The sequence below is a fragment of the Salminus brasiliensis genome, chromosome 22 (genome assembly GCF_030463535.1).
Source record: "Salminus brasiliensis chromosome 22, fSalBra1.hap2, whole genome shotgun sequence".
Lineage (NCBI taxonomy): Eukaryota > Metazoa > Chordata > Actinopteri > Characiformes > Bryconidae > Salminus > Salminus brasiliensis.
In genome coordinates, this window is record NC_132899.1 from 2,445,868 (window position 1) to 2,460,480 (window position 14,613).

Below are 14,613 nucleotides of genomic sequence, written 5' to 3' on the forward strand. Positions count from 1 at the left end.
TATCATATAGAAAATATATATATATTAAATATTTAGAGACTAGCTAGAAACGTTTGAATATATTTACATTTAAATTTACCGCTAAACTAATACATCAAGTTATTAAATTGGGGGAACTGTTTGTGTCTCTTAATATTATATTTGATACTTTAGCGAATATTAATATTGTAAAACTATTTATTACTGTTTTCCTCCGAATAATACACTATACACCAATTCTGCATGTTTATAGACTGAACACATATTTTGCAGTTTAATCCACTGTAGTACGACCACCGTCTTAAAAACTACAAGTCCCACAAGCCTCTGCAGCCGCGCTAGCGTTAGCCGAGGCTAATCTTCGCGACCTAATAGAATAAGCTCGACTGTAGCAGGTTTGCTGGGCTTCTTTTTAAATGAATGAAGACAATTTAGTCATTAATAGAAGGGAACCGTGAATAAAGTAGATTAGACCACTGTTTGACTTCAGCTAGCGCGAGAACAAGCTAAGCTAGTACACAGCCACAGTGCCCGGATGCGAAGCGGTTTATGATTCGCGCAGCTGAGCCGCAGCCTATCGGGATATGTAGTTCGTGTAAATGGACTACAAACATCCACAATATTATATTTATACGTCTATATCAAGAAATCGTGTGTGTTTAAATGCACCATTTTACACTGTAGAAAAATGCAGGAGATGTGACCCCACCATCGACATCTACAGTACACTCCTGACTGACCCACCATCACATCTACAGTACACTCCTGACTGACCCACCATCACATCTACAGTACACTCCTGACCCACCATCACATCTACAGTACACTCCTGACTGACCCACCATCACATCTTCAGTACACTCCTGACCCACCATCACATCTACAGTACACTCCTGACTGACCCACCATCACATCTACAGTACACTCCTGACCCACCATCACATCTACAGTACACTCCTGACTGACCCACCATCACATCTTCAGTACACTCCTGACCCACCATCACATCTACAGTACACTCCTGACTGACCCACCATCACATCTACAGTACACTCCTGACCCACCATCACATCTACAGTGCACTCCTGACTGACCCACCATCACATCTACAGTACACTCCTGACCCACCATCACATCTACAGTACACTCCTGACTGACCCACCATCACATCTACAGTACACTCCTGACTGACCCACCATCACATCTACAGTACACTCCTGACCCACCATCACATCTACAGTACACTCCTGACTGACCCACCATCACATCTACAGTACACTCCTGACTGACCCACCATCACATCTACAGTACGCCTCCTGACTGACCCACCATCACATCTACAGTACGCTCCTGACTGACCCACCATCACATCTACAGTACACTCCTGACCCACCATCACATCTACAGTACACTCCTGACTGACCCACCATCACAATCTACAGTACACTCCTGACCCACCATCACATCTACAGTACACTCCTGACTGACCCACCATCACATCTACAGCACACTCCTGACTGACCCACCATCACATCTACAGTACACTCCTGACCCACCATCACATCTACAGCACACTCCTGACTGACCCACCATCACATCTACAGTACGCTCCTGACTGACCCACCATCACATCTACAGTACACTCCTGACTGACCCACCATCACATCTACAGTACACTCCTGACCCACCATCACATCTACAGCACACTCCTGACTGACCCACCATCACATCTACAGTACACTCCTGAGTGACCCACCATCACATCTACAGTACGCTCCTGACCCACCATCACATCTACAGTACACTCCTGACCCACCATCACATCTACAGTACGCTCCTGACCCACCATCACATCTACAGTACACTCCTGAGTGACCCACCATCACATCTACAGTACGCTCCTGACCCACCATCACATCTACAGTACACTCCTGAGTGACCCACCATCACATCTACAGTACACTCCTGACCCACCATCACATCTACAGTACGCTCCTGACCCACCATCACATCTACAGTACACTCCTGACCCACCATCACATCTACAGTACGCTCCTGACCCACCATCACATCTACAGTACACTCCTGAGTGACCCACCATCACATCTACAGTACACTCCTGACCCACCATCACATCTACAGTACGCTCCTGACTGACCCACCATCACATCTACAGTGCACTCCTGACTGACCCACCATCACACCTAAAGCAGCTGCTGTGAGTGTATATGGGGTTTCTCTTTGGTCACGTTAAAGGTAACAGTGTGTTAAACTACCTCCACCATGTTTAAAGCCTGGTTAGCTCTCACTGTAAATTAAAGTTGATTGAAGATCTACTTAAAAACGGTGCTCTATTACGCCACCATGAGGCGATTCAAACAATCTGTTTAAATCTTAAAACACTGTTCACTCAGAAAACACCCTTATCTAGTTTATATCAGCTAGAATCCAGAAGATCCTCTAATCTTAGACTCTACTAAACACAAGTCCAATATGGAGACCATAACACTCTTCTCTTCGTCTGAGTCCTCTCAGAAGAGGAGGGTCTTCAGTCTGGGTTTGAAGACAGCGAGCGCTGGACTCTGCTGTTCGACACCCAGGGGAAGTTCGTTCCACCACTTCGGTGCAGGACAGTAAAAAGTCTGGACGCTCGTCTTCCGTGGATCTTAAAGGATGGCGGGTCGAGCCGAGCCGTACTTGAAGCTGGAAGGGCTCTTGGTGCTGATCAGGCTTTTGACCATCGCCATCAAGTACGGGAGGGGGGGCTAGGGCTGGCTGGTCCAGTCTTGGCTTTGTAGGCCAGAGTCAGGGTCTGAATCTGATGACCTGGGCAGCAGCTACAGGAAGCTAGTGCACCAGATTCGAGGGGTATAAGCTTACTGAAGGCCAGCTTCTGAGGCCTTTTAGACGTCTTTAATAATAATGAAAATTCAGTCAAAGAAAACGACAAAAGTCAGACGAGCCTGAGGCGGTACAGAGATCATCCGAGTACGTATTTATTTATTAGATACTCTGACCTTCTTACAGCTTTGCATAACTGAAATTCACAATTCGAGCTTGTCTAATCAGTCCTCAGACCAACAGATGGGTGAGCGAGTGATTGTACACACAGACGATGTGAAGTCCTGGAATGCTTGAGCTCCACTGCCCTGCTGTGCCTCTAATGCATAGAAGTCGACGGACGGAGACGCTTTGGCTCCATGTCTGAGGAAGAAGAAGAGTCCCTTTGGCCGCTGTCCCACAGGGCACTTGCTGAATGTAGCTGATCTGTTGAAATGGCAGAAACCTCGCTTACAGTGAGCCAACCGCAGTGATCCATACAGAAGCCATCCTGCTGATGAAGGAGCCCAGCATCACAACTCTCTGCATATTTAAGCGGTTAAGAAGTAACAAACTCAGTCAGAGTGGCGGTTTGCTGGGTTTGGTGTGGAAAGCTCGGTTCTAGATAAGCTCCTCCAGTCAGAGCTGTGGTTCTACAGTGGAGGTGAAGGGAAGCAGACGTCTGAAGCTCTACTAAAAGCTCCTCACAGAAAGTTCTTCACCTAATGGTGATGAAGATGCTGCCTGATGCCTGAGACACTGTTCTACCAGAGTTCTGAGAAGAGTTCGGCTCTAGAACCTGCTTTTAGAACCAGATCATTAAAATGGTGGAGGGATACATGCTGCAGGGTGTAGTGCGGCTACAGAAAGTAGTCCCTAAAGAGAACTGCATTAGTGGAGATTCTCTATTCACTATTTTACCCTCATCATCATCATCATCATCATCATCTTCATCATCCTTCCATATAAAACTCAGAAGACTCGTGTTGTAGCTTCACTGGTGGGTTTGGATAGGAAATAAATTATGGGCTGTATCTGTGTTGTAGTCATGGTGACCAAAGACCTGCTTCCACTCACCTCCACTGTACAGAGATCAGAGTGGGTCAGTTTCTCTACAGTGAAGCTCAGTTTCACACCGGACCCCCGACTCTGAATCGCTGTTTACATCTAAACCACTGAGTGACGCAGAGCATTAGAATACAGAAATCTGTGAGGTTAATATTAATTAATTTTGTTTTAACGTTTCGTAAAATCCTAATGACATCATGTTCACATCTTCACCAGCTGAACGTAGCGCAACTTCATACCATAATCATACCATAAAAATTACAATGTATAAATTACTCAAAGCCCACTCACAGTTACATGGCAGTGCACTGATGTTACATACTCTCTTAATTAGCAAAAAAAAAATCTGACAATTAAAATCATATTAATCATATTATTAATATTATCGTCTTTATGATAAAAAAAAAAAACAAAAAACAAAAAAACAGGCCACTGTTTTTAGAGCTGTGATGTGTAAAAGAAGAGCTTGTCAGCTATTTGGTTTTAAAATGAGATCTCGGATATAAAATAAATTATTTTAAAAAATTGAAATATTATTTCAAGCATGAAATGGGATAAAATGTGATTTTGTTTTGCTTTTTTATAAAATAAAATAATAATACAGAAAGAAAATTGAGATTTATTAATCATAAGGCTGCGGCACATTCCTGTGCTTCCTGACTCCTATCCTACAGACACTAACAGCCCTTTAACCTGTGCTTAGCATTGGGAAGATACAGGGGGTGGACAAAATAACAGAAACACCACAAGAAACCCCCACCCTGTGCTTCCACTCACTGGCCACTTTATTAGAAACACCAACCAAATAGCTCCATAAAGGTATATAGGGGAACAGTTACAGACTGAAGCTCCATTGGTCGCACGGTTCATCAGCCCCTCTGCCCAATTCCTCATTGGTCAGTTTCTGACCACAGGTTTGCTTCGATCCAGATGTTATTGGGGTGCTGGTCTGTTCTCAGCACATTATAGACAATAACTGGTTTGGTGTTTCTGATAAAGTGGCCAGTGAGTATTTTTTATGTGGTGTTTCCGTTATTTTGTCCACCCGTAGTACTTTGCTCAGTATTGATTTGAACGCTGATATATATGAAAGTGAGATTTACACCAGTCGAATGTTTGGACACACCTAACTGAATGTATATATTGTTTGCCTTAATGTATACCACACACACACAAAAAACAAAAACAGGACTAATAGGTAAAACCCCTCAACCAGTCACGGCATCATGGTTGCACTGGTTTCTGTCCTACGACAGTGTTTGGTCTTGGGTGGCGCTCCACAATGTGAAAAAAATGCACCTGTAAAATGACCTGGCGGCAGTTTCCCCACTGTGGTGCTGTTTATTCTCATCTACGGCACACTGCTCGAACCCAAACACTCCCAGCATCACTGTATCAATTAACTGACAGAGGTTAAAGGAGCAGTTCGTGAAAAATTTAACAAACATGATTAATCACTGAACCCGAATACCGTCGATCAGCCGAGACATGTTTGGTATCTGACATGTGCTTCTTTAGTTTACAACAGGAGATGCTAGGCTAATGTTGCTAACAAACACTGGACTGTCACCAATCTAATTGCCCAAAATTCTGCTTAAAAATAAAACAGAAAAAAGTAACATCTTGTTGCAGACACACATATAGAGCTCTAATTCTGATATAACTTACAGCTTTTAGATTATAAGAAATTGAGAATCTTAAAAAACAACATGAATTCATATCCAGTATGAAGCTCTAATAGCATTAATATCCAGTATGAAGCTCTAATAACGTTAATATCCAGTATGAAGCTCTAATAACGTTAATATCCAGTATGAAGCTCTAATAACGTTAATATCCAGTATGAAGCTCTAATAACATTAATATCCAGTATGAAGCTCTAATAACGTTAATATCCAGTATGAAGCTCTAATAACATTAATATCCAGTATGAAGCTCTAATAACATTAATATCCAGTATGAAGTTCTAATAATGAAAATATCCAGTATGAAGCTCTAATATCATTAATATCCAGTATGAAGTTCTAATAACATTAATATCCAGTATGAAGTTCTAATAGCATTAATATCCAGTATGAAGCTCTAATAACATTAATATCCAGTATGAAGCTCTAATAACATTAATATCCAGCGTGAAGCTCTAACAACATTAATATCCAGTATGAAGCTCTAATAACATTAATATCCAGTATGAAGCTCTAATAGCATTGATATCAAGTATGAAGCTCTAATGACATTAATATCCAGTATGAAGTTCCAATAATGAAAATATCCAGAATGAAGCTCTAATAACATTAATATCCAGTATGAAGCTCTAATAACATTAATATCCAGTATGAAGCTCTAATAGCATTGATATCAAGTATGAAGCTCTAATAACATTCATATCCAGTATGAAGCTCTAATAGCGTTAATATCCAGTATGAAGTTCTAATAACATTCATATCCAGAATGAAGCTCTAATAACATTAATGTCCAGTATTAAGCTCTAATAACTTTAATATCCAGTATGAAGCTCTAATAATATTAATATCCAGTATGAATCTCTAATAACATTAATATCCAGTATGAAGTTCTAATAGCATTAATATCCAGTATGAAGCTCTAATAACATTAATATCCAGTATGAAGCTCTAATAACATTAATATCCAGTATGAAGTTCTAACAGCATTAATATCCAGTATGAAGTTCTAATAGCATTAATATCCAGTATAAAGCTCTAATAGCATTAATATCCAGTATGAAGCTCTAATAACATTAATATCCAGTATGAAGCTCTAATAGCATTAATATCCAGTATGAAGCTCTAATAACATTAATATCCAGTATGAAGCTCTAATAGCATTAATATCCAGTATGAAGCTCTAATAACATTAATATCCAGTATGAAGCTCTAATAGCATTAATATCCAGAATTCACTGATTCTAAATAGATATTCTTAATAGTTTAATATAGTTCATGTATGAATTATACATTATAAATTGTATTCTTTTTTAAACCCAAATTACACTAAATAAGGTCTTTTTGAATGTAATTATATCTAAATAAATGATTTTAATTTTGAACTTCTGCATTGTGTGATAATTTTGCATGCGGCTAGCACCTTGCTAACTGGTGTACACAAGCTTCCATTACCTGTTAGCTACATTAGCCTGCAAAGAAACACACTCCAGACACCGAACATGTCCCGACTACTCGACTGCATTTATTCTATATATATATATATATATATATATATATATATATATATATATATATATATATATATATATATATATATTTATTTATTATTATTTTTTTTTTTATCAAATGGTCAGTTTAATCTTCTCTGTCAGATCCGGATTTGATGGATTCTCTGTCGCTCTTCTCGTTTTCTTCCTCTCTGATTGGATCCGACTGCTGGATCTTCTGACTCAACCTGCAGCTGTCCACTGACGTCCGGCATTTTTCATCACACAAATAAGACACGTGAGGAGAGGCTGCTCGTGGAGAGGTGTGGTGTGGTGGGTCGAGTTTCCCTTTGAGCCGCTACGGTTTCTCTTGTGCTTGCTGAGAAACGCTCTGGAGACCCCAACAGTGCTCCTGGTCTAAAAAAGGATCGAGAAAAGAAGCCTCCGCTGGTCTTGGCTTGGGTTGGTTTGTCAGGGCTGGGAATGGAGGACATGTACAATCCAGAAGAGGAGGGTCTCTGGCCGTGTGTGTCTTATAAAAAAAATTAAATATCCCAGAAGTAAAAAAGAAAAAAGAAAAAAAATGCTACAACAAATTTCCTAAAAATTCACCAGTCAGACTTCTGTGCAACCTAGAAAGCTGGGTGTAGCTGCACTGAAGGTGGCGCTCAGAGGCCTGGAGTTTGTACAGGAGGGCAAGGGCACAGGGGGTGCATCACTGTTTACTCTCGGTTTACTCTCTGTCTCTCACTCAGTTGTTCTCGAAGAGTAAAAGTAGTTCGTCATTGCTGCTGCTGGGCAGGTCCGGTGGGTCCAGGAAGGTCAGGAGGTCATCTGGATTCGCTAAATCTGGAAGGAGCTGCAGAAAACGTAAGTTAGGACTTAGATTATGGAAATTTCAGAAATGGTGTTCCACAAGGCTCAATTGTGGGTCCAATTATGTTCACAATCTATACAAAATAGAAGCAAAGTGAAAAACTGCAGAACTGGAGATACGAGGTGGATCCGAACAGTGGAACCTATTTAATGGACCGATATAGTTGGCCTAAATTGGCCTATATTGTGACCCTATACAGGGAACTATGCATTGGACCTACTGTATATTGTGGTCCTATGCACTGGACCTGCTGTATGTAGTCTATACAGGCCGATACAGGGCAGCGATCCTATACGGTGGACCTACTGTAGATAGTGGCCATATTCACTCACATCTAGAGAAGGTTCTGGCATGTCTGAGGTGATCCCTGCTTGACCCTCCAGGTTGTTTGTGAGGTTGAAGGTCAAGTCTGGCGGCTGCATATGGCTGTTGAGGGTGGGGTTCTGCTGGTTTGGCGGTGGCTTGCAGGGCTGGCAGGGACTGCTATGCTGTAACGGCTGCCCTGATTGGCTGCTGGGGTTTGAAAGCCCATGTAAACTGTGCTGCAAAGGATTCTGGGACTGATCTGCGTTGACAGGACGAGACATCTGGGAGGAAGAGAAGGTTTGGATATTACACAGAGCATGTACATAATATTTATTATTATTAGAAACACCTACCTTGTGCTTCCACTCACTGGCCACTTTATTAGAAACACCTACCCTGTGCTTCCACTCACTGGCCAATTTATTAGAAACACCTACCCTGTGCTTCCACTCACTGGCCAATTTATTAGAAACACCTACCCTGTGCTTCCACTCACTGGCCAATTTATTAGAAACACCTACCCTGTGCTTCCACTCACTGGCCACTTTATTAGAAACACCTACCCTGTGCTTCCACTCACTGGCCAATTTATTAGAAACACCTACCCTGTGCTTCCACTCACTGGCCACTTTATTAGAAACACCTACCCTGTGCTTCCACTCACTGGCCAATTTATTAGAAACACCTACCCTGTGCTTCCACTCACTGGCCAATTTATTAGAAACACCTACCCTGTGTTTCCACTCACTGGCCACTTTATTAGAAACAAGCAAGTCAGCAGCAGTAACTCACCATGTCGCCGGGGCAGTGTGTGAGTGGTTTGTTGGATGGGAGAAGGCCACTGCTTGGAGGGTCTGGGGACAGATGAGACAACGTTGACCCCTGCATCAACTCTGCTGCGTTGCCATGGGGATAGTCAATGTTACCGTGGTCTTGGTAACTGTTGCCTGAGAAATCCACCACATCCATATAATTAATGTCAGTGTACTTGGAGTAACAAAACAGATTGACATATGCAGGCTCCACCCACCAATGTCTTTTTCCATAGCTAGGCTGGACAAACTATTAATATTCACCCTAATGAGAGACTGTAGCTCCGCCTCCTCAGTGTATATCACAATACCTACATTTAGAGCGTTATTAATATTCACCCTAATGAGAGGCTGTAGCTCCGCCTCCTCAGTGTATATCACAATACCTACATTTAGAGCGTTATTAATATTCACCCTAATGAGAGACTGTAGCTCCGCCTCCTCAGTGTATATCACAATCCCTACATTTAGAGCATTATTAATATTCACCCTAATGAGAGACTGTAGCTCCGCCTCCTCAGCGTATATCACAATACCTACATTTAGAGCATTATTAATATTCACCCTAATGAGAGACTGTAGCTCCGCCTCCTCAGTGTATATCACAATACCTACATTTAGAGCATTATTAATATTCACCCTAATGAAAGACTGTAGCTCCGCCTCCTCAGTGTATATCACAATACCTACATTTAGAGCGTTATTAATATTCACCCTAATGAGAGACTGTAGCTCGGCTAGGTTTAGTCACTGCTGTGGTTTCTGTGTACTGTGTACCTTGGCTGTGGTACTCGTGGCTGTTGCTGCCGTGCTGAGAGTGGACACTGGGGTTCTGGTTGGGGTGTGGGTTTGATCCGGGTCCAAGCTGTGCGATCATGTCCATGACGTTGGGCAGAACCATCTGACTTGGGCTCATGGTCTTCAGTCGTTTAACCAGCGGCCCGTCCAGATCCTCCTTTATCTGACCCTCCAGTTTGATCTGCACCGGCCTCCAGCTACAGGACGCATCGATTGTCACCTCCTCGAACTCCAAACTGGGAGGACAAAACCCACATTCACAGTCAGGTCCAGACTTTGTACAGCTCTGAGTGGAATTTTGAAAAAGATTGGACAGCTTACTTCTGGACAGCGTTCAAAATGCCCCACATGTACTGGTCCACCTCCAACCCCTCCAACAGAGCAGTTTTACTGGAGAGAGAGAGAGAGAGAGAGAGAGAGAGAGCAGTGTTCAGAGAAGGACCCTACTTCTGAGTTTAGTTTTATATGGTTCTAAGAGAAATCAATGAAAGGTGAGAGAAGCAGAAAGAAGAATATGTTATATAGAGTTAATTACAGGTAGACACTCTCACTGACCACTGACTTTATGTTTATCTGGGTTTATTCTAATGTTATATAGAGTTAATTACAGGTAGACACTCTCACTGACCACTGACTTTATGTTTATTTAGGGTTAATTGTAATGTTATATAGAGTTAATTACAGGTAGACACTCTCACTGACCACTGACTTTATGTTTATTTGGGTTTATTCTAATGTTATATAGAGTTAATTACAGGTAGACACTCTCACTGACCACTGACTTTATGTTTATTTAGGGTTAATTGTAATGTTATATAGAGTTAATTACAGGTAGACACTCTCACTGACCACTGACTTTATGTTTATTTGGGTTTATTCTAATGTTATATAGAGTTAATTACAGGTAGACACTCTCACTGACCACTGACTTTATGTTTATTTGGGTTTATTCTAATGTTATATAGAGTAAATTACAGATAGACACTCTCACTGACCACTGACTTTATGTTTATTTAGGGTTAATTGTAATGTTATATAGAGTTAATTACAGGTAGACACTCACTGACCACTGACTTTATGTTTATTTGGGTTTATTCTAATGTTATATAGAGTTAATTACAGGTAGACACTCACTGACCACTGACTTTATGTTTATTTGGGTTTATTCTAAAGTTACACACTTACTGATGTGTTTCTGAATTTATATAAAAATATATATATAGTTTTGTGGAGTTACTCACTTGCACACAGGACATTTCCACGTCCCCCTTTCGCAGTTCAGCTGTAGGTAGGATTCCAAGTCGAAACACTGTGGAAAGTGATGAAGCCTCATTAGCGCTGCGTATGGAACAGTGCACTTTCACACACTGATGGACGTGTCCAGCACGCACTCATTAGTCCTATTAGTGAGGTCAGGTAGGGTGTTGGGAGTTTTCCTGACCTGTACGTGTTTGCAGTCGTGTCCTCGTGCTGGGAGCTGAATCCTCCGGAAAGTTACTGGACATTTCAGAGAAACTCTGATGGCCGTCTGCTCCACACCATCTTCTCCATTCATCCCGGCAGAGACGGCCGCACTGCTGAAGTTCCTCTTCACTACATACAGAGAGAGAATTAATGTAGACTGAAAAATAGAGCACAGCGTAGATAGGAACGATTCAACGACTTGTTCACTCAGGCCCCCTAGTGGCCACTCTGCCAGTGGACTGTACTCGTACTGGTTGAGTGTGGAGTGATTGTTTACTGGTGTAAATGGTTGTGAGTTGGGTGGAGGATATTCACACTGCACAAGGTAAACTAGATCAGGGTGAAGAATCCATCAGCTGAGCTTTCTGTGAGCTACCATGTTTTTACTGCTGTAGAAAAGATGGCTGTGGTTCTTGTTGGATGCGCTGTGTTTTCAGTTTTGCTGCGTGAGCCCGAGTGACACTGGTGGAGTTAACAGCTATGAATGCTGGGCTTTGTTGGATCTACAGCACAGATCAGGTAAACACAGAGGCATCAGTGAGGATCATGTTATTGATAGAGTAACGGCAGAAACGGTGGCCACTTAAGGGTCTGCAGAAAGGGGTCAGCCCTCCTGGGGATGAGTGTTTCTCCTGCAGTAAAACTACACAGTAGCAGGGTTTTACCTTTGGTGATGCAGTGTTCAGCTGGCAGCAGGCGTTTCTTCAGTAAGCCCTGCAGGACCGAGCGCACAGACGGCCTGTGCACCAGCTGAAGCATAAACAGATGAGACTGCAACAACAAACACAATGGTGGAATTTAGTGAGCAACCGTGAGTACTCGGGAGTAATGGTGGGTATTAGTGAGCAGTGGAAGACTCAAGTGAGCAATGGGAGGTACTGGAAATTAATGGTGGGTACTAGTGAGCAATGGTTAGTACTAGTGAGCAATGGTGGATACTACTGAGCAATGGTGGGCACTAGGGAGTAATGACAGACTCTAAGAGATAAGATAAGATAAGATAGTCCTTTATTAGTCCCGCAGTGGGGAAATTCCCAGTGAACAATGGTGGGCACTAGTGAGAAATGGTGGGTATTAGTGAGCAATGGCGGATACTACTGAGCAATGTTGGGCACCAGGGAGTAATGATAGACTCTAGTAAACAATGGTGGGCACTAGTGAGAAATGGTGGGCACTAGTGAGAAATGGTGGGTACTAGTGAGCAATGGCAGATACTAGTCAGCAATGGTGGGCACTAGTGAGCAATGATAGACTCTAGTGAGCAATAGTGGGTACTATGGAGTATTGGTTGGTACTAGTGAGCAATGGTTAGTACTAGTGAGCAATGGTGGATACTACTGAGCAATGGTGGGCACCAGGGAGTAATGATAGACTCTAGTGAACAATGGTGGGCACTAGTGAGAAATGGTGGGTACAAGTGAGCAATGGCAGATACTAGTCAGCAATGGTGGGCACTAGTGAGCAATGATAGACTCTAGTGAGCAATAGTGGGTACTATGGAGTATTGGTTGGTACTAGTGAGCAATGGTGGTAACAAGTACGCAATGGAGGATACTAGAGATTAATGGTGGGTACTAGTGAGCAATGGCGGATACTAGTGAGCAATAGTGGGTACTAGGGTGTAATGATAGACTCTAGTGACAATGATTGGTACTATGGAGTATTGGTTGGTACTAGTGAGCAAAGAAAGAAAGGGAGTAATGGTGGGCATTAGGGAGAAATGATGGACTCTAGTGAGCAATGGTGGGAACTGGGATTTAATGGTGGATACTATTGAGCAATGTTGGGTACTAGTGAACAATGTCGGATACTAGTGAGCAATGGTGGCCACTAGGGAGCAATGATAGACTCTAGTGTGCAATTGTGGGTATTAGTGAGCAATGATAGACTCTAGTGAGCAATGTTGGGTATTAGTGAGCAATGATAGACTCTAGTGAGCAATGGTGGACACTAGGTGGATACTGTGAATATTGGTTAGTATGAGTGAGTTATAGTGAGGACTAACAAGTAATTATGGAGTAATAATAGTGGTGTACTAGTGAGAAATAATGAGACTAGCACGCATATCTCAGCTTGGAAAGTACAGTTTGGGTTGGTACTACTTAGTAAGAACAGAGTTACAATATGTACTAATGTGTGATGGGGGAAATAGTGAATAGTGATACATAATAGATACATATGATACATAGTACATAGGAATACGTACTAGTGAGTACTTGTCAGTACTACAGAGTAATTGTGGGCCTTGGTGAATAATGGTGTGTACTAGTGAGCACTGAGGATACTACTAAGTAATTGTAAGTACTGAGTAATGTTTGGCACTACTCAGTTATAGTGGCTACTAGTGAAGGAGGGATGGTAAAGTTAAGTTAGTATATGTACTAGTGAGTAATGGTAGGTACTACCTGTACTAATGTACTGTACTAATACTAATACTGTGCGTGCACTACTAATGAATGCTATTATAATAGGTAGTAGTGAATAATGGTGTGTTAGTGATCACTGGTGACTGGTGTCTCACTGCGGGACTCACGCAGCAGCAGGCTGTTACGGTGATCTGGATGGTGTTCCGCCCAGGCTGGCACACATGTTTGAGGAGCAGGGGTTTATGGGATGTCTTGCTGTCTCCCCTCTCGATGGTGAGGGGCGTGGCGTTAACGCTCACCTGCACCGAGGCCGGCCAGTTAGTGTTCATCTGGCGGTCCTCGTGATGATAACACTTAAACTGCAGCTCCAGATCAGACCTATCACACACACACACACACAAACACACACACACACACACAAACACACACACACACACACAAACACACACACACACACATATTAATACACTTTTGTACACTTACTACACTAACTCCAATTATCCTGTTCAAATCAAAATATGATCATTTAATTACAACAGTTACATAAATTGCAATAGTTGTACATATACACACACTCGGGTTCACAAATATGTACACAAATATACACCATATTCAAAAGTTTGGAATGACTTTGATTAATATTTAAATTGATTAAGTAAAATAATAAAAATGAATACAATTATATATGTATATAATAAGTACTTCAACAATGTACATTTAAATAGTCTAAATCTTTAAAATAATTTTGACATTAATCATTTTTCCAATTTAGAATTTATATATACATATATATATATATTATATATATATTATATACAATTTACATATATATACAAATATATTATATATACACAATTTAAAATTTATAATTAGAATTTATACAATTATATATATATTTAGAATATAATTAGAATTATATACAATAATAAAGCTGAGGGCTCTGAATTACAC

The 14,613-nt window shown here is 41.5% G+C and overlaps 2 protein-coding genes across 2 annotated transcripts in view; one reads left to right on the forward strand and one right to left on the reverse strand.

The window, feature by feature from the left end:
* LOC140544386 (zinc finger CCHC domain-containing protein 24-like) overlaps positions 1–3,279 on the forward strand; it is a 34,559-nt gene extending 31,280 nt beyond the window's left edge. The window contains exon 4 of the mRNA XM_072667910.1: positions 3,151–3,279. Within this exon, the coding sequence (XP_072524011.1) occupies positions 3,151–3,279 (129 nt within the window). The remainder of the gene's footprint in view (positions 1–3,150) is intronic.
* A 3,385-nt stretch (positions 3,280–6,664) lies between these two features.
* LOC140544267 (zinc finger MIZ domain-containing protein 1-like) overlaps positions 6,665–14,613 on the reverse strand; it is a 64,135-nt gene continuing 56,186 nt past the window's right edge. The window contains exons 13-21 of the mRNA XM_072667715.1: positions 13,830–14,040; positions 11,962–12,067; positions 11,274–11,425; positions 11,074–11,141; positions 10,154–10,222; positions 9,812–10,068; positions 9,015–9,169; positions 8,249–8,503; positions 6,665–7,898 (exon numbers count right to left, since the gene is read on the reverse strand). Coding sequence (XP_072523816.1) covers positions 7,791–7,898; positions 8,249–8,503; positions 9,015–9,169; positions 9,812–10,068; positions 10,154–10,222; positions 11,074–11,141; positions 11,274–11,425; positions 11,962–12,067; positions 13,830–14,040 — 1,381 coding nt within the window. The 3' untranslated portion in view covers positions 6,665–7,790. The remainder of the gene's footprint in view (positions 7,899–8,248; positions 8,504–9,014; positions 9,170–9,811; positions 10,069–10,153; positions 10,223–11,073; positions 11,142–11,273; positions 11,426–11,961; positions 12,068–13,829; positions 14,041–14,613) is intronic.